The sequence below is a fragment of the Elephas maximus genome, chromosome 13 (assembly GCF_024166365.1).
Source record: "Elephas maximus indicus isolate mEleMax1 chromosome 13, mEleMax1 primary haplotype, whole genome shotgun sequence".
Classification (NCBI taxonomy): Eukaryota; Metazoa; Chordata; class Mammalia; order Proboscidea; family Elephantidae; genus Elephas; species Elephas maximus.
Window position 1 is genome coordinate 80,507,438 of NC_064831.1, and position 18,636 is coordinate 80,526,073.

An 18,636-nucleotide genomic window follows, 5' to 3' on the forward strand; every position below is an offset into this window, starting at 1 on the left:
GCAATCAGATTGGGTTGGGGCATTCAAAAGAAGCCTCTTAATGAAACTCAGGTCGTGCCAGGGCATGGAAGAGCTACATATATGAACACAGTGTTCTGCACCAGAAAGGCTAAACGGCCAATCAAGGGCGAACCCTTGACTGTGTTGTTTGTTTTAAAAATGTGTTTTCCTCTGGAAATAAAGTAGGAGTTAAAAACAGCAAGTCAGGTACCCAACACAAGATCAAGTGGAATAATTTCACACGCGGTGAATTCACAGGGAAGTGCCACGGAGGTCACAGGGCATTTTAGAAAGACATACCTTCTTCAGGCCACTATCCGATTCTGTCCTCCTAAGATCTTGGCCATCTTCTTCTTCCTTCTCTCCTCCTAAATGAAAAAAAAAAAAAAAAAAAATTTTTTTTTAAGTTGTGAAAACAGATTGGCTAAGAAAAGAATACAAAATCCATAGCTTAGGTGTATGGTATTTCTGAATTCTATTATAATGCCAAAAAAAGGGAAGCCACCTGGTGGCAGGTAAATAATCATTAATAATCATTTTATTGATGCAAAAGAGCTATGTTGGCAGGGAGAAAAACAAGTATTAGACTCCTTTAGCTACAGCTTAGCTGGGATCCCACAACGATCTTTTTCATTATTCAAATGGAATGTGGCCGAAGGTCCTAGAGTGTTTTAGCAGCTAGCTACCTTGTTTGGATCCCACTAAAACACTTACTGATTGAATATGACAGAGGAAATGGGGCAACTAGAGCAGAGGTCATTTTTTAGTTGTGTGTGACAGTCAAGGATTGCTGGTGAAAGCACACGAGTTCACAATCATTTACCTTTGGAAGCATTCATCTGATGGCAGTCAAATCCTCCAAAGGTCTCTGCTCTCCGGGGCAAGGAAACAGGGCCGACCATGCCTTCTTGCTCAGTTGGGCTGCTGATTGCTGGCCCCACTGTGCCTCCCAGGCTTCCGCTCACCAAACCCTGAAGGATCTCCACTGGAAAAAAGGAAACATGCCAAATTGACATCTTTCAAAGAGAAAAAAAATCTCATGGTAATCTGTGATATGTACAGGAAGCATGGTCAGCAAGTTCCAAGAGTGACCGGGTGCCTTCCTTTGCTCAGAGAAGGGTCTCGGCTCAGGGTATGTTTTAGTTGGATTCTACTGAAAATTTAGAGATTACACCTTCAGCCTTATTTACTTACATTAGGCTGAGAAAATCTGAAATGATACAGGGAAGGCAGAGTGATTTACTAGAAGGAGCATGGCTTCTGGAGGAGACCAAAGGTATTGCCTGGAAGTAAGGAGGGCCAACACGAGACCAGCAACTAAAACTGGCAGGGTTTTGACTCCCTCTGATAGTGAATGAGTTCAAGGGACTAGAGCAGTCTTAGCATCTGAAGTCTCGAATATGACCAAGTACAGTTCTTTTCTACAACAGGGCCCCACAGAAAGGAGGAATTGCTGAAAGTGGATAAAAACTGAGCAGGACAGGGACCACAGAGACAAAGGAAAAAGAGGTCCATATAGAATAAGGGAGGGAAACAGACCCAGGAATCTCACAAGACAAGCCAGCACAGATTTCAACACCACATGAAAATGACAGAAGAGTCCTGTGAAGTGAGCAAAGCTATCTGAACAAAGCCTCCTCCTAAAAAATTAAGAATCTAATAATAAAAAAAGATGGGACAATATCAAGGTCAAATCCTATACAAGAAATTGCCTTTGGGTCCAGCTGCATATCTGAAGGAGATACTAAGACAGTAGAACTGCTGCATGAATGAGGCTCAAATTGTGGGACACTCTCTTGATCAAAAGCTCAGATTCTTTAAAGATAAGCTGTATGGAAAAGGGATGGTGGGGACTATAAATTAAGACTCTTAAAAGCTATGCCAAAATAAATAAGCAAGCCTAAACTACAGTGTCTGTGAATAAAAAAACAAAACAAACCCACTGCCGTGTAGTTGATTCCAACTCAGTGGCCCTACAGGGCAGAGCAGAACTGCCCCATTGGGTTTCCAAGGAGCGATTAATGGTTGATTCGAACTGCCAACCTTTTGGTTGGCAGCTGAGCTCTTAACCAGTAGGTGGCCAGGGCTCTGTCTAAGAACAGTTAGGTAATTAAGCCATAAAAAAAAAAAAAAGCAAAAAAAACACAAGCAAGCAATTACTAGAAAAGTCACAATGGCTGTCCCTTTTGAAGGAGCAGAGGGAGATATGATGGGGACAGGGCACATGGGGGCTCTGAGGGTAGACAGTCAAGTTGTATTTCTCGAGCAGGGTAGTGGTTACAAGGGATGACCACCTGATAATAATTTACTAAGTGATAACATCTGCATAGTTTTCTGTGTTTTTTTTTTTTTTTTTACAACAAAAAAGTAAAGACTGTTAGATAATATTAGCATGTAAACCACTTTAGAAGAGTGCTCCCTAGTAATGCTGAGTGTGAATTACCCTCATTGATTGCACTTTTCATTAAAGGTCCTCCTTTGGGAGCCTCTTCTGTGTTGGACCGGAAGAGGATCCTAGAGCTGTGTGTTGGGGAGCAATCCTCTGGCAACGGGGTGCTGCACTCTGTCATGTCCCGGAAAATTGTCTCCTTCTCTTCCAGTAAGTGTAGGATCTGCTGGTCCTTTTGCTGAAGTTGTTCTGCGGGGCGGATGGAGAAAACACCTTGTGATTCTTTGTATATTATTAGATGACTAATATGTGACCGCCACCTTGTGGTGACTTATGGAAAGGGACAAGACAGAACAACTTTCTTTTTTAAAGGAACAAAAACAATCATCAAGATACCATCATCGAGTTTCTGTTCTGAGATTTCTACCTGGAAAACTAGCCTGGGTCTTTCTCAGCAAACACTGGAAGTTCTGAGAGAACAGTTAAGTCTTCTGACAAATCTGTGTTTGCTTCCATGTCCTTAAACCAGAACAAACCAGTTGCTGTCATGTCATTTCCAACTCATGGTGACCTCTTGTGTAGTAGAGCCAAACTGTGTCCATAGAGTTTTCAATGGCTGACTGAAAGATCACTAGGCCTCTCTTCCTAGGAGCCTCTGGGTGGACTCGAATTGCCAGCCTTTCGGTTAGCAGCCAAGCACTTAATTGTCTGCACCACCCAAGGGCTCCTCTACTCCCTTGCCTCCTGTTTATTTCTGAACCCTCTGCTCTCTGGCTTTGCCCCACCACTCCTCTCCAACTGCTCGTTCCTGAATCCAAGGAGGTCTTTTATTTGATCTTTTCCAGCACCGATGATTACTCCCTCCTTTGAAGATGGCTTTCCTCCTCTACTCTGAGGACATCACTGGTTCTCTTGCTATCATTCCTTCTCAGGACACGTTAGAGATCTACCATCTGCAATGCAAGACCTGGGTTTCCCTCGGTTCCATCGTGAACTGTCTTCTATACTTTCCTTATTTTCCTTCTGGGGAGCTCATTCACTCCCATCGCTTCCATGACTTCCTGTGTGCTGATAACGCACAATACCCCAAATCCCCCTCTTTTTTGGGAGCACTGGTCCACTGTCAGTGGCCATCTCCACTGACTGCCTCATTCTCAGCATGTCAGAAACCAATCTTTCCTCCACTCTTGACATCCCACCTCTTCCCATGAGCCTGTGATCTCCTCCTAGGTAAACCACATCTTTTTCCTCCAGGTTACCCAAGCTGGACACCTGGGAGAGATTTCATTCCTCCCTCTGTCCCATCACCCATGCCAAGTGTACCAGGTTTGATGGCCTTAGTTCTTACTCACATTCAGCCTTCTTGGCCCATTTCTCACATAGCCTGTTTCCACGGGCTCCCAGGTACTCCTTCCATTTCCAGTGGATCCTTTAACCTCTCAAGCAATTCTGTCAATTTGCTTCAGCAGCGTATGTTAACATTTTTCTTTTTCTTAAAAAATGATATTCTCCTGAGTCAAACCCTTCAGAAGTTCTCTGTTGCCTTTCGAGACCTGGTGCCTTCCCACCTTAATCTCCCATCTCTAAGTCTCAACACTCTAGGCCTACCAAACCTGTCATTCCTTGGCAGAGATGTCAGGCCCTTTTCCACCTTTGCACACAACTATTCTTCCTGTCTGATGAAATGTTTCCCAATGTAGCTCATGTCTCAGCTTCTGAGACTCACCACAGGCAGAATTAGTGGACCTCACACGCTTTACCCGTGCTATGGTGTAAAACCACTCTGTGGCCTGACATTTATGTGTATCTCCCTTACTAGCATATGAGCTCCCGAAGGGTAGGGACTGTTTTAGGAATCCCTGCATCCCCAGCACCCAACAGTATGCCTGGCCAGGTGCTTACTAATGTGAAAAGGAGGAAGTTTTAAAATAAATATGAAGTAACTGGCTCGAGTCTAAATTGGTCCATCATTTTTTTTTCCACTGATAGAAACAGAATTAGAAACTAAAAAAACAAACAAAAATTACCGTACAGCTTGAAGGACTAACCAAACCCCTTGGGTACTTACACTTACTTGACTCTGGGCCTTATTTCTATCCAAAGCAGAGTCTTTACTTACTTTGGAAAATTCAATAGCTAGCCAGCAAAGAGGGAAGAGCACCAGGGTTTCCTGTTCAGAGGAGAGGATAAGAAGTCTGGCTCTGGCATTAACTAGTCATATGGGACTGGAGCGCCTGGCCTTGATGGTCCAAGATTTCTCATGGATACAACGGGGTAAGAGTATCTGTCTTGCAGGGATGTTGACAGGACTGCATACCTAGTAGGTACTCAATGAATGGTGGTTAAGCATAATCAGTGTAAGTACACTTCTTCCTGAAATACCTCAAAACTCATTTGTGAATGCACAGATCAGTGGTAGGGGCTAATGGATAAAGCCACGAACTGGCAGGAACTTTAGAACAGATTAATTGGAGAATTCCTTCCCTCAAAAACCTTTCTCTACTTCTGGTTTTAATCTCCGTAATGACGATACATCTTGGCTTATTCTCCTGTGACATGAAGTATAAACAGTGTTACCAGGGCCAAGAACACTGATGCCAAGATGAGAGCATCCAATATCAGGCACATTCATCTAGGATCAGACACATCCTTAGAGCCGTTCTTCACCAGAACCCATGTCATTTTGTGCTTGGTTTCCCTTTTTGTTAAAAGCTATTCATTTCCCTGTTTTCAAGTGCCTGCCGGGACAGCTCTGGAACCTAGGAGTAGCAAGCAACTCAGAAAACCACTAGCAGTCTTCTGCAACTTCAGACATTCCACAGACCAGGGCCACAGACTACTTGCAGCAGCTTTACCTTTTAATTCCCGGGCTTTGGTGTCCAACATTTTCTTTTCCTCCTCATTCTCACTAGGGATTCCTTCGTCTTCATCTCTGTTCCTAAAACAACCAAAACAAAACAAGACAAAACAAAAAGCTCCTAAGATATTAATTCCTCTGGTCACTGCCAGGTTGGGGTGGAATTGCGGAGAGGCACTGTGAGGTCTGGGAAGGTGGGCCGTGGGGCTGAACTTACAGGGCGGCCATCGTGTCCTGGATGATGTGAATCCAGCTGTTCCGCTCCTCCTTGGAGCTGGCGTGGACTTCGACCATCTCGGGGTCTTTCATCCCCATACTAATCAGGAATAAGCCTTTCTCCTCATGGGCCACTTCTCTTACAATCAGCTTCTTTAAAGAGATCACTGTTGATTTCTGGTCCTGAAAAGAGGGAGGGGACAGATACGATGAATGTATGTAATATTCTAACTCTTAAGGGAACTGCAAGCTCAGGTAAGAGCATACTGCAGAGATTTAAAGGCATCTGGCTTAACAAATAATGGCAGCTTTTGGATAAAGAGATATGCCCCATTATTTAATGAAAGTTTTATTAAACAAGAAGATTTCCAACAGGGGAATGATAATTTATGACTATAAAGGTTTGAGTCACATTTCTGCACTATAAATCCTCCCAGTTTGCCCACAGAATTTGGTCAGCAATAATATAAGTGAACACAATTTATGGGGCCTAACAGGAGAGAAAGATCCCAGGGACAGATTTCTATTTAGCTCAACTGTCAAACGTCCAAGGTTGTGAGGGAACAGAAAAATGGTGATTTCTGGGAAGGAGATGGAGAACAGAAAACTGTGAGGGGTGTATAGAAACTACTCAGAGGTGTTTGTCTTGGGCCAGTTAATTGTGGTTAGGGGGGCAATAATATAGTGTTTATGCCCAATACGTAACTATTTTTAATACTATTAATTGCAAACAGAAAAGAGTAACAATTCAGCTTACCAATGACGCAAAGACGTACTTCTGGTCTTTTTCTTGAAGGAAAACTAAAATGTCAGTGAGCAGAACTGCTTGAACTTCTGCAAAGTGGAAATGGGGGGTGGGGAGAGACAAATGAAAATTTACTTTAAAAATTAATAATTAATAGTTACAGAAGGGTCTGAATTACAGGATTACTCAGCAATACACTCCCCACCTGGGCAAATCCTGATCTGATATCACACCTCTCCATGGCAACGGCTATAAAGCTCTGTAGGATACTGATCTGGTTGCTACAGTTTTAAAATGTGATTTATCACCAAAGCCTTGTTTGGGAAAAGTCCAAGCACTCGGCTCTGGAAAGGTATGTCCCATAGGGCAACACTCTAGGAATCAAGTTTGAAAACTGGGCCTCAACAAGTGTTAAATAACAAATACTTTACAAAATACTCAGGTCATAACATTTCTCAATGTCTGACTATAGCAATGGGAAAGGCGTGGGATAAACAAAAAGGAAAGCTGCCAAAAGGTGATCTATAAAAATACCTGAGTCTAATAAAAGACAGACTTCTACATTCCCAAGAGAACAAGAATGGCTCACAGAAAGGCCCTCTGATTTCGCAGGTACATGTGAATACCACAGGCTCTTTCCCCAGCTCCAACATACAAAAGTCAACCTGAACCTCCCTGGACCAGGCAGACGGCCTTCAAGTCTTCTGGAAACAAAATTCACATCCCTAGTTGAATCCACAAATCAAAAATCCCACAACCCATGATCTGACTAATTCTCTAGGAGTACAAAGTGACATTTTCCATATTGCCTAAAGGACAAAATCTGACATCTCTGGAGGTTAGCCTTCTATTGTGATCTTCATCACTTGTAAAGTGGAGCCTACACTTCCTTGGGAGAAGAACTGAACCCATTCCTATGCAGTCTGGCCCCTTTGGCCTCTTCCACAACCTCTGCCATAACTGGAATGCCCTTTCTGTATAATTCATTGCAAAACTATGAAGAAAACAGAAGCAACAGTGTCCAATTCCTAGGGAGGTCTAACTTTTCAGCCTAGACCACAGTAATTTTCCATGTACTACCATTAGTTTTTTTTTTTTTGAAGGTTATTTTTAAATAATTCAGATGCCTGCCAAAAAAAGAGTTCTAAAACACAAATTTCAATTTCATTGGATCCTAAAGTTTGTATGATCAGTGTCAGTGGATCAGAGAAAAACAATCCCACCCCTTTCCAAGGGTACCCAACGCAGTACTGGCTGTTCTTGGCATGGGTTCACTTGGGGTGAAAATGACTAAACACCACTCCTATCTCCACTGGAGGGATTTAAGGCCAGAAAACCTATCATTCTCCATGGGCTTGACCACAACTTTATTCAACAGCTGGAATCTATTAGTTTATTCTGAGGATGAATAAATAAACTGCTGTGTTAAGGGAAGAATAAAGTGCTGGCTCCAGGCAGTGGCAGCACCTCTAGGAAATTCAGGTCCTTTCAAGAGAGAGCAGGTATTCCTGGAATTGCTACCCTGCCTCAAAGACAGACTCAAAGTGGCAGAGTGGAAAGAGTCCTGAATTAGGGTTCTCTGAGCATCACAGAACAGAGTTCAGCTGCTAACAGAAAGGCTGGAGGTTTGAGTCCCCCCAGAGGTGCCTCAAAAAAGAGGCCTAGAGATCGATTTCTGAAAAATCAGCCACTAAAAACCCTGTGGAACAGTCCCACTGACGCACGTGGGGTTGCCACCAGTTGGAGTCAACTCGATGGCAACTGGTAGGTAGTAACTGCAGTTCAGATCCAGATTAGCTCTGCCTCTGGGTTTCTCTGTTACCAGTTTCTCTTATTCCTACCTGCACTCTAAAATGCTACCAGTCCTTGTACTAAAAAACAATCTAATTTATTCCTTTCCTACTAAAAACCCTCCACTGTGAACCCATTCTTTGCCTTGCCCTATCAACAGTGAGGTTTGAACCCACCCAGAAGCACCTCAGAAGATAGGCCTGGCAATCTGTTTCTCAAAGGTCACAGCCTTGAACACCCTACAGAGCAGTTCTACTCTGCAACACACGGGGTCAGCACAGGTCGGAATCCACTTGGCAGTAATTAACAACAACAATGTCAACAGTATCACTTGTGAACTTTCTAGTCTAGGGTACACATCCCAGTACAACCTGGTCCGCACCACTTCTTAAGGCTTATTTTCCCAATCTTCTCCGTCATTCGCTCTGCCTGTCTGACTGAGATGGCCACTGTCTACCCTTCCCTGCATGTGCCAGACCCTTTCAAATCCTCCCGAAATGCATCCTTCCTTTCGTCTGGCACCCTCCTCTTCATCCTTCAAGACAAGTCAAACGTCACCACCTTCCAAAGTCTTTAGAAAATTCCCAGGCAACTGGCTACTCCTGGCCTCTTCTGGTATCCAGCGCACACCTCTAGTCCAGCACTCACAACATCATGTGCCACTACTGCCTTGTTGTTGTCATCATGTACCAAACAGTCAATTCCGATTCACAGTGACCCTTACAAGCCTCTTTATTTTGATCTCAACTTCTGAGGACATGTCCTGCTTCATTTATCTTTGAAACCACCGAGGGATGACTGCCTGGGACTTCTCTCCTATTTGCTCTAAGCATATTGAGACTCTAGGTAAGGACTCTTGGTTGGGTAGTCCCTGAGGGCAGTTACCTATATCACTGCTTAGTGCTCAGAGATGAGAGAAACACACATTAAATGCAATAGAGTTTTATATCAGTGGGGCTGATGGCACTGGCCTGGGTTTCATGGATTCACTTTATCCAGGCAGGGAGAAGCGGTGGGTATCCTCAAGACTACCTGGGAAGTCAGACCTCCCATATAGGTCCATAGGGTATAGGTTTGACAAAAACAATTATTTTTAAACGAATCAGATATGCAGATGAATTAAAAAGCAAACCTCGTTAACTTCCTTAACTTGATGGAGCCAACCATGTGAAAAGTGAAAACTAAAACTAAACGGAAAATGAACCTCTTTTATCATCTCTTTTGCTTTAGCGTGAGATCCAGGAGGAGAATCACAAAGTCTAACAGAACACCTAGTTGATGTGAGTTAGGCTTCCATGTCTAACACTGCTGTAACGAACGTTGCGGAGGACGCAGCTCACTCTTCATGAGGACCCACGAGAGAGTACTCTAAGGTCTCTTCTGAAGAAATCGTTTGTTTTTACTCTCATAAAACCAGCTGCCAGGGAGTCAGCTCCAACTTGTGGTGACCCTACGTGTGTCAGAGTAGAGCTGTGCTCCACAGGGTTCTCAGTGGCTGATTTTTCAGAAGTAGATCGTCAGGTCTTTCTCCTGTGGCACTTCTGGGTGGACTCAAACTTCCAGCCTTTTTGTTAGCAGGTGAGCATGTTAATCACCCAGGGATTCCTTTTAATCTCACAGAGCGTGAACTGTGTGAGTGACTGTGTTTCCCTCCTTAAAACTGTTCCACCAGAAACTCCAATCCCAAATTTGTTGCCCAGCTCTCAAAGAGAAAGGAATAGGCCTTAACAGCGTGCATTTTCACATGGGTTTCATCCTTCGCTTTTTTTTTTTTAATCTCATTTCCCCTTGCCCCCGATTACACCATTTTCTTGCTATCTTACTTTATTTTATAAACTTTACCTCAAACCAGTCCTTTTTGATGTAAGATTAAGAATAATTAAATGATTGTTGCTCCTACGGGATTTTTGGATATGGGCTCTCTAGGAAAAAATCTGGTGGTGAATTTCTAACCGAAGCATTTGGATTTTATCTGCCCTTGTCAAGCACACACTTGTCTCAGACAAAGAGAGCCTTACCTTTCAACCTTCCAGCCATGTTCTTCAGAAATACACTCCCGTCCCGCACAAGCTTCTTCCGTTTCAAATCCTCCTTCGCAAACATCTGACCACTCTTCATCCTCATGATCGACTTGCTATCTGTCTTCGTATAAATTTCAATGAGACGCACTTTCTTCTCATAACTTGCCACTTTGCTGTCTACAGCTCCAATCACATCCTTCACCAGACTCAAGGACTGGGCTAAATCTTCCTCCTCCACTTCATTGTCTTAGAAGGAAAGAATAATCCTGTTTTTAATCAATCCTTTTCCAGAGGGGGAATCCTGCCTTCTCACCCTACACCTTGACCAGTTCCCCCCTCTGATGATGCTATTAGAGTGAAGCCAACTTATCAAAGGTCACATGCCTATCTCCCTCTGTCATAATGTTAATTCTAAAGAAAGCTAGATGTTTTCAGTGGTACAGACAACATGCAATTACATGCTATAGTCTGAAACAGGATGGAGAGTAGAAGAGAGAGCAGCAGTATGTTTTTTACGCTTACTGGCAGCACTCGTGGGAATTATCTCCCAGTCTAGCACATAAGGGGGGAATAAGTTGTTCAAGTCATTGAACTCTTGAGGGAATCAATAAGTGGTTCCCCTCCCTTCCTATCATCTACACTACGCTTGGTGACATAACATTTCAAGTTTTCACTAAGAACACTGATTTGAAGATGAAATACAGGATCCTTTTTAGACCTACTAGAGCATAAAAAGGTTCCTCTAAAGGGGGTCTCACATGCTACTGGACAGACTGCAAGCAATCCACTGGCACATGAGACTGAGTGAAAGGGGAGGCTCACCTTTGGTATACTGCAACATTCTCTGGAATAGAACTGGGTACTTGGTGATGCGCTGGGTCACAAGCAAAATGCACTCTGGGATTCCAAGCCTTCTCACCACTGAGCTGCTCATCTTCTTCTGTAAGGGGGTAAAAAACAGGACCCACATGAGGAAGAAGGCTCTAGCTAAAACTGACAGCGACACATTGCCCTTGGTGCATTACGGGGGTTTTCACGCTGTACATCAATACCTTTACAAAGGCTTGAAAACGCTTATCCTTGGTATAAAGGTCTTTGAAGTAGTTTACAGACTGGGTGTGCTGCCCACAAAACTTGCCATATGTCTTCTTTAAGCGTTCTGCATTCTCACCTGAAAACTGAGAAAAGAGAGATCCGATGTTATGCCAAAACGCAGACTGCTAATAAAGTCTAATAAGGTCTAGTACCCATTTTATAAAAGGGATCCAGTCTATTCGTAAAACCCAAGAGTGCTTCCTCATAGATCCCGCCAAAAGATTAAAAACTTACAGCCTCATACACTGCTAGTGGGAATAAAAAATGGTACAGCCACTTTGGAAAACAGTCCAGAAGGTCCTCAAAAGGATAAACTTATGACATGACTTAGCAATTCCACTCCTAGGTATGTACTCAAGAGAAATGAAAACATATATCCACACATCAACTTGTACACAAATGTTCATACAATATTCATAGTGGCCAAAAAGTGGAGACAACCCAAATGTCTATCAACTGATGAATGGATAAATAAAATGCAGAGTATCTATACAATTGTGGTATATAATACAAAGATGTGTTATGAGCAATAAAAAATGTATGAATGCATACTATAACACATATGAACCTTGAAAACATGCTAAAGAAGTCAGTCACCAAAGATCACATATGATTCCATATATATGAAATGTAGAGAACAGGCAAATCTACACAGACAAAAAGTAGATTAGTGGTTGCCTACGGCTGGGGATGGGGCAGTGGGGAGGTGGGGAAATTGGGGCTTAAGAGTGCATGGTTTCTTTTAGGGGTGATGAAAATGTTCTATAAATTATAAAAATCATTGTAAGATGTAATTCACATGCCATACAGTTCACTCATTTGAAGGATACAATTCAGTGGTTTACAGTACATTCAGAGTTGTGCAAACATCACCATAATCAATTATAGAACACACACACGTGTGTGTACATAAACTTACAGGAAGACCTATGTACTGTACGAAGAAATGCAAAATGTATGCTAACCTTCATTTGTGGTAAAGACAATAAAACCAGGAGACTCATGTTCAGTTTTTCATGAGACATTCAATGTAAAAAATTTGACCTTGATAAGTTAGAATATCAGCCAGAAACAGCCCTCTTTCCCTAGGGATCTATTTATCCTACTTACCTCAGGCCAGCAATCCTAGCAACAACTCTGCATGGCCCTTAAATCATTCCCAAATGTGTGCAATCCCAACGGTTTGTCTGAAGAAATGTTCACTTTGAGGTAAATCAACAAGTTTCTGCTTGTGCTTCCTATGATACATGCTAAGCATCGATTTCCATCATACTAAAAATCTCTGGAGACAACTCAACTGACCTTACCAAAAAACCTGAAAAAAGGTTCAGGGTAGCTTTTCCTTTTCCCATTTACCAATGGAGAAACTAAGGCAAGAAGATCTTCAGTGATGTGTTGACATCACAAAGCAAGTGACCTGCACGGCTGACCCTAGCACCGGCATACAACAAATGGGGCTGAGATGTGAATCCTGCCATCAGAGGTCTTATAAGAGGATGTGCACAGATACAAGACGCTACAAACGATAATTCAAGTCAAGGTCACATGTGGGAGGTGCCTGCACAGGTCTGATGGCAGAGGAGGGGGAGAGAGAAACGGGAAATGTTTGAGAGGGGGGATATTTGGAGAGGAAGATCCCCGTTAACAGGGTTTGGGCCCTGACTGTCCTCACAGATACCTGTGTTACAGCATTTACCATCCTGCATTTGCACTGATTTGATAACAGGCCTGTTTTCCACTCCTTGAACATGAGCTCCACAAGGCAGAGGTCTATGCCCCATTTGCTTCTGTGGTTCCACTTGGCCTTTCGTAGGGGCTCAGTAAATATTTGAAGAATGAATAAATGCATTAATGAATGAGGTGAGAGGTATGGGTTCAAGAGTACAAGAAAAGGACAAAAGCTCCAATTCTCAGACAAATGTTCCAGTACTTCAGTAGAGAAGCAGAGAATTGCTGGAAGAAGGGTGCCGAGAGCACACTATGCCCTCTATCCACAAAGGCCACACTAGCAATGGTTTTCTTCGAGAAGAATGTTTTTAAAAGTGACATTAAAACCTGTCTATGCAAATACATCTGAAAGTATCAAAATAATTTTTAGCCAAAAAAATTTTAGGGGGTGGGATTAAAACCATACCACATTTTGATGAAAATACCAGCAACAATATGTATCTTTGAAGTATTTTACAGACAGTCTTTTATTCACCTTTCTATTTTCCAAGTGATTTTAGACAAATGAGATCTTTCTGATTTGAGGCACAGGGACAAGTTGAGACTCCCAACAAACATTTTCTTATTTCTCATATTCTCTTACCTTAAACTACATTGCTTCTGAGGAAGAAAAACTAACTTTCATTGGATATCTACCATATATGTTAGGTACTCTATATGTACACACTTTTCAACCTTCTAAAATAGCACAGGTAAGAAAACTTTTCATTTTACAGAAAAGGAAACTGAGGCTCAGAGAGAAGAAGAACTTGACAAAGCTTATACAGACAGTAAGTGGAAGTGCCAGGATGGGAACGCATGGTTATGGAACCCCAAAGCTTCACTCTTCTCCCAGTGCATCCTTCTACTGCTCACCTGGTTGACAAGCACATCGCCCATTCTCCTGATGAGAAAGTTCTTTTCGCTTTTTTCCACCAGAGACTCCTTCTTCCGCTCCAGGATCCTCTGGAAGAACTGGCTATGGATACTGATGAGCTCATCCAAACAGGGGAACAGCTTCTCCACCATCTGCTGCTCAAAGAGCAGATCCGTCATCATCCCCCGGCTATACACATCGCTCATGATCTTGAGTGTGCGGACGTGATGGAACTCCGTCTGCATCAACTCTAAGTGGAGAGGCAAAGCTCACGGTCAGGGATACTCTTTCACATGGATTCTCCTTCAAGGTCATCTGCTGTAGTCTGAAAGCTATTTAGAGTCCAATTCAAACTTGAAAAGTGGGTCAATAGCTGTCTTTTCCCTAGAAGTGTTCTCATCTTATTCCTCTATTTTTTACTTGACCCAAAACCATTTTCTGATGATAGGCACATTGGATTCCACTAATCTTAAATGGTGGTTTCCAAAGCAGCCTTCGTTGGATTCAGCGTCTCCCATATTTTACTGTATTCCTAGAAATGGCTGTGTTTAGTCTAGTTTTCAGTGTAGCTGACAAACTCAACTGTACTTTCACAAGAGATTCTTTCTAGAACTGTTACATAAATAAGCACTTAATATAAATAAAATATTCAATAAAATTAAAGGAAATAGAATGGGATGAAAGGGCAAAAAGGATACAAACAAGAGCATGTCACTGAACCTCAAAGTTTTTAAAGGAAATCTTTAAGGTGCTACTCAAAAGTCAACTTTCCACAGTCCAATAAATCACCAGATAAAAATGCTGGAAAACACAAATCAAATGTCAGCAGAACAGAATGCAGAGTCTTACCATAAATCACTTCTTGCCGTTTGATCACATCTTTCTTTTGCTGTTTCAGGAACTTGCTGTCCACTATTCGACTCCAGGACTCTGCTTCTAGCTGTTTGGACTCAATCTCAAAGTCTCCCATTAGTTGTCCTTCATTCATGTCTGTACCTACTCCTCACAATGCCAAAAAGCAAGATCAGAGTCTTGAGTCTGTGACTCCTAAAATGCTATGCTGGCCTTTCCTCAGGGAGATAACCCTCAGGGTGATAAGTGATTTCCTAAGACGCAAATGTGCTGCATTGATACGGGGGATACTCATGGAGCACATATTCTGATACTTAACAACAAACAATCTCCTGTTTGGGAGTGACAGACCATACTCAAGGCTCCGGTTAACAGGGATAAACATCATTCCAATCAAAGCTGACTGTGATTCCTATAAGAAGTAAGAGTTGGAAGGGAGCTGGTAACGTTACATGTTTGGAAAGCAGGTTTGCAATTGTGCCTAGAGCACCAGAACTGAAAGTGTACAGAAATCGAGGGGAAGAAAAGCATCTGTACCACATTGAACTCAATGACATCCTTCAGTGGACAGTGCAGAGTGGACACCTGGGACATATGATTAGCAATGCATCAAAAACCACTTGATGTTTTACAGATAATCCAGAGAAACTTTACAGGATTCTCTAGGCAGGCACTACTGCTCCATTAACACTTGTACTGCTGGTAATGGCACACAGTCTGGAGCTGCACAGGACATGGGCCATCCCCTTCTCTTACCCTCATCAGTCAGTGACTCTGTCGACTCGTTGACCTTGCTGATTTTATTTAGTGAGTCTGTTGAATGAGACAGGAATTTCCAGGTGTTTGACATGCTCTCATCATTGCCAACTCTGGAGACAAAAAGAAGCACAGCCTGTCAAATGCATTCTGAGGAGCTGTGGTTTGCTCTTGGATGAGTGCCTGACAAACTCTACAACGGCAGCTGGCTGTGAGAACTCCAATGGCTGAAGACAAAATATACGCATGTCAGGTATGTGGCAACATGCAACACTATTTACAAAGGTTGGAAACATTACCCATCACTGCAGCCTCCAACTTTTTGAGCTTCAGGATTTCTTTTTCAATGGTAGGTAGCAAGGAGAACTGTTTTTCCTCAAACTACGTGCACATTACATAAGAAATTTCTTAGTTTGAAACTCATTGCCTAACAACTGTACTTTCTTTTCCTGTTCCCTAAATAACTACAGACCAAGCACTTATAATAAACTATGCCTTGATCTATCTTAACCCTAACTTACCAGCTAGCATAGCAGCACCCAATAAATGTTTGTTGTATGCATAAAAGCCAGCAAGAGTCATTTAAAACTTTAAAGATCAACTTCTTAAAGACATAACGCAAACTCTGGTAACATTACAACTTTGAAAAGAAGACCTCTGGAGATAATGAAAATACAAAATAAAAACAAAATAAAAATATTTGAAAAAAATTTTTTTTAAGGAGGAGGCAACATTAGCCAGCACAGGTGTTAGGAAACAGAGACAAAAGGAGATCTGTATTCTTTAGTTAAGAATTTTCCTCCAACTGAGGTTAAGAGAGACGCAAGAGATGTTTTCGAGTCCTACATTTGAGATGATTTATTTACTTGGTGGGAAGGCAGACGTCTTACCCAGAACAGCCGGCAACATCATAATCAGCCCTGTGCTGACCACCCGACAGCCCAGGCCTGAATAGTCAGTGGACACCACAACAATGCTGTACCCATTGCCAATGAGGTAACTGCAACTCACAGCGACCCTACAGGACATGGTAAAACTGCCCCACAGGGTTTCCAGGACTGTTATCTTTACGGAAGCAGACTGCCCCATCTTTTTACTGCGGAGCGGCTAGTGGGCTCGAACCACTGACCTGACAGTTAGCAGCCAATGGGACCACAAACCGTACTCAGTGCAAATGAGTGAGGGGGAACCTGACAGTAGTAACTGCTCCCTTACCCATCCCCCGCCCTCCCCCATGACACTGACTTAAGAGGCAGGAGGCAAGGATGGAAAACAGATCAAAAAGAGAAAAAAACACCAGGTTCTCCTGAACAATAAAAAGTCTGACGTCTGAAAACATTAGTGGCTGCAACTAAAACTTTGTAATTAAATTATCCTTTCCCCTACTCCCACTTCCTATTTTGATTTAAAAATTATCTTTGTAGAACTCAGGTTTTTCAAAAGTGGGACTAAACATCTACAAAAGCCTAGGGGAACCTGGCCTGATAATGGTGTTGAAAGGAGTTCACTGTTACAAAATGGCAGTCATCACAGTGCTCCCAAATGAACCCCCATTCTGTATGACCCAATTATGCACCAACCCATTATTTTACACCTTTATTTCTAAAAGGATCGTGTTGTCAAATGACCCGATTACCATGCTCATGACAGTTACCTAGCTGTCACCTGTGCTATCTTTAAACCCCACTTACCCAGCGATGTTCTGTATGGAGACACTTTTGGAAAGTGAGACACTCTGCTGGGACCGCCTGTTAGCAAACACTGGGGCGGCAGTGGTTTCATCAGCCAGGAGGACTGCTGACCGAGGGCGCTCCTTGGGCTGTGAAGCTGCAGAGGAAGAGAAGACACTAACTGAAGCACCACACAGCCATGCCTACCTACTACTGACTCACTGGACAAGTGCCAAGTGGCAGCACAATGCTCTAAAATCCATTTTTCCCTGGGAGCGTAAATTGGTATAAAAACCCTATGGAGGACAATGTGGCAATATCTATTGAATTATAAACGCATATATCCTCTGATCCAGCAATTCCACTCTGAGGACCTGTTTATGCTATAAGATATGCTATGTATGTGTAAAATGATATATATCCAAAGTTATTCAATGAAACGTCGTTCATAAAAGAAAAAGATTTGAAATGACACAAATGTGTAACCAAAGAGGGGTGGTTAATAAGTTATGGTACAACATAAATACTAGGCAGCTGATTAAAAAAACGAGGACACTCTCCTACTTACACAGAAAGAGCTACAAGATATATTAAGGGGGAAAAAAATCAGGGTGCAGAACAAAGTATATAATAGGCTATCTTTCATGGGGAAAAAAAATAATACAAATTAACATTTGCTTAGGTTGCATAAAGACACTCTGGCAAGATATATAAGAAATCAAGAAGAGAGGGTGGGATAGAAACTAGGCAATAGAGACAAAGAATCATGCAAAAGTACTGCATTTTTAAAAAATTAAATGGCAAATGTTTCGTTACATGTATATTTACAACAATTAAAAAAATCAAACTAAAAATAAAAGATTCAAAGAATTGAGATAAGTGAGGCCGTGTTCTTTGGGGTCACCTACAACAGAAACACCTGAACTGCCTGTAAGAAGATACGCAGATTCCCAGGCCTCCTAGTCCCTGGGGGTGGGGCCTGAGTCTACATATTTTACAAACTCCCCACCTGATTCTACTGCGTGCTGTGTCAGAAGACAGATTTTGACCAATTCCTTTAATTTACAGATGAGGAAAATGCAACACTTAATGTCAAATGGAAACCCTGGTGGCGTAGTGGTTAAGTGCTATGGCTGCTAACCAAAGGGTCAACAGTTCCAATCCACCAGGTGCTCCTTGGAAACTCTATGAGGCAGTTCTACTCTGTCCTATAGGGTTGCTATGAATTGGAATTGACTTGACGGCACTGGGTTTGGTTTTTTAATGTCACATAGCTAAGTAATTCTCATATTGCGTATTTCTCCTTAACATGACCACAGAAGAAACTGGAGCTCCAATTTGCTAAAGTGGTCACACTGGCATTTGAGAAACCCATAATTTTTTCTTGGTAACAGAGCTCCTGCCCCAGACACTGGTTATCTGTCCATCCCTAGGAGTGGTAGAAGCTGACACAAATAAGACTTGGGTGGGCTGATACGGCTTTAAATACTTCAGGATGATTCTGACTTAATAAAAATTAATGAAATCATGAATTACCAATTCAAATCCTATTTAAGAAGAATGTGGTAGAATAAAAAATCAGAAATGTGACCCACTACCACAATATCAGACCCTTGCTGCAGGAAGCACACAGAGGATGAGATACAGTATCTGCCCAGCA

At 42.3% G+C, this 18,636-nt stretch overlaps 1 protein-coding gene across 10 annotated transcripts in view; it reads right to left on the reverse strand.

Moving 5' to 3' along the window:
* The window catches only part of AKAP13 (A-kinase anchoring protein 13), a 395,855-nt gene that overhangs the window by 13,452 nt on the left and 363,767 nt on the right, over positions 1-18,636 (reverse strand). For 8 of the 10 annotated variants that reach the window (XM_049905678.1, XM_049905675.1, XM_049905676.1 and 5 more), the window contains 13 exons: positions 16,998-17,133; positions 15,307-15,419; positions 14,548-14,700; positions 13,698-13,948; positions 11,072-11,197; positions 10,842-10,959; positions 10,017-10,265; positions 6,220-6,296; positions 5,464-5,645; positions 5,245-5,327; positions 2,444-2,638; positions 824-985; positions 301-368 (listed from right to left, as the gene is read on the reverse strand). In XM_049905678.1, the coding sequence (XP_049761635.1) occupies positions 301-368; positions 824-985; positions 2,444-2,638; positions 5,245-5,327; positions 5,464-5,645; positions 6,220-6,296; positions 10,017-10,265; positions 10,842-10,959; positions 11,072-11,197; positions 13,698-13,948; positions 14,548-14,700; positions 15,307-15,419; positions 16,998-17,133 (1,913 nt within the window). The remainder of the gene's footprint in view (positions 1-300; positions 369-823; positions 986-2,443; positions 2,639-5,244; positions 5,328-5,463; positions 5,646-6,219; positions 6,297-10,016; positions 10,266-10,841; positions 10,960-11,071; positions 11,198-13,697; positions 13,949-14,547; positions 14,701-15,306; positions 15,420-16,997; positions 17,134-18,636) is intronic. The other 2 variants (XM_049905674.1, XM_049905673.1) reach the window with 2 other exon arrangements.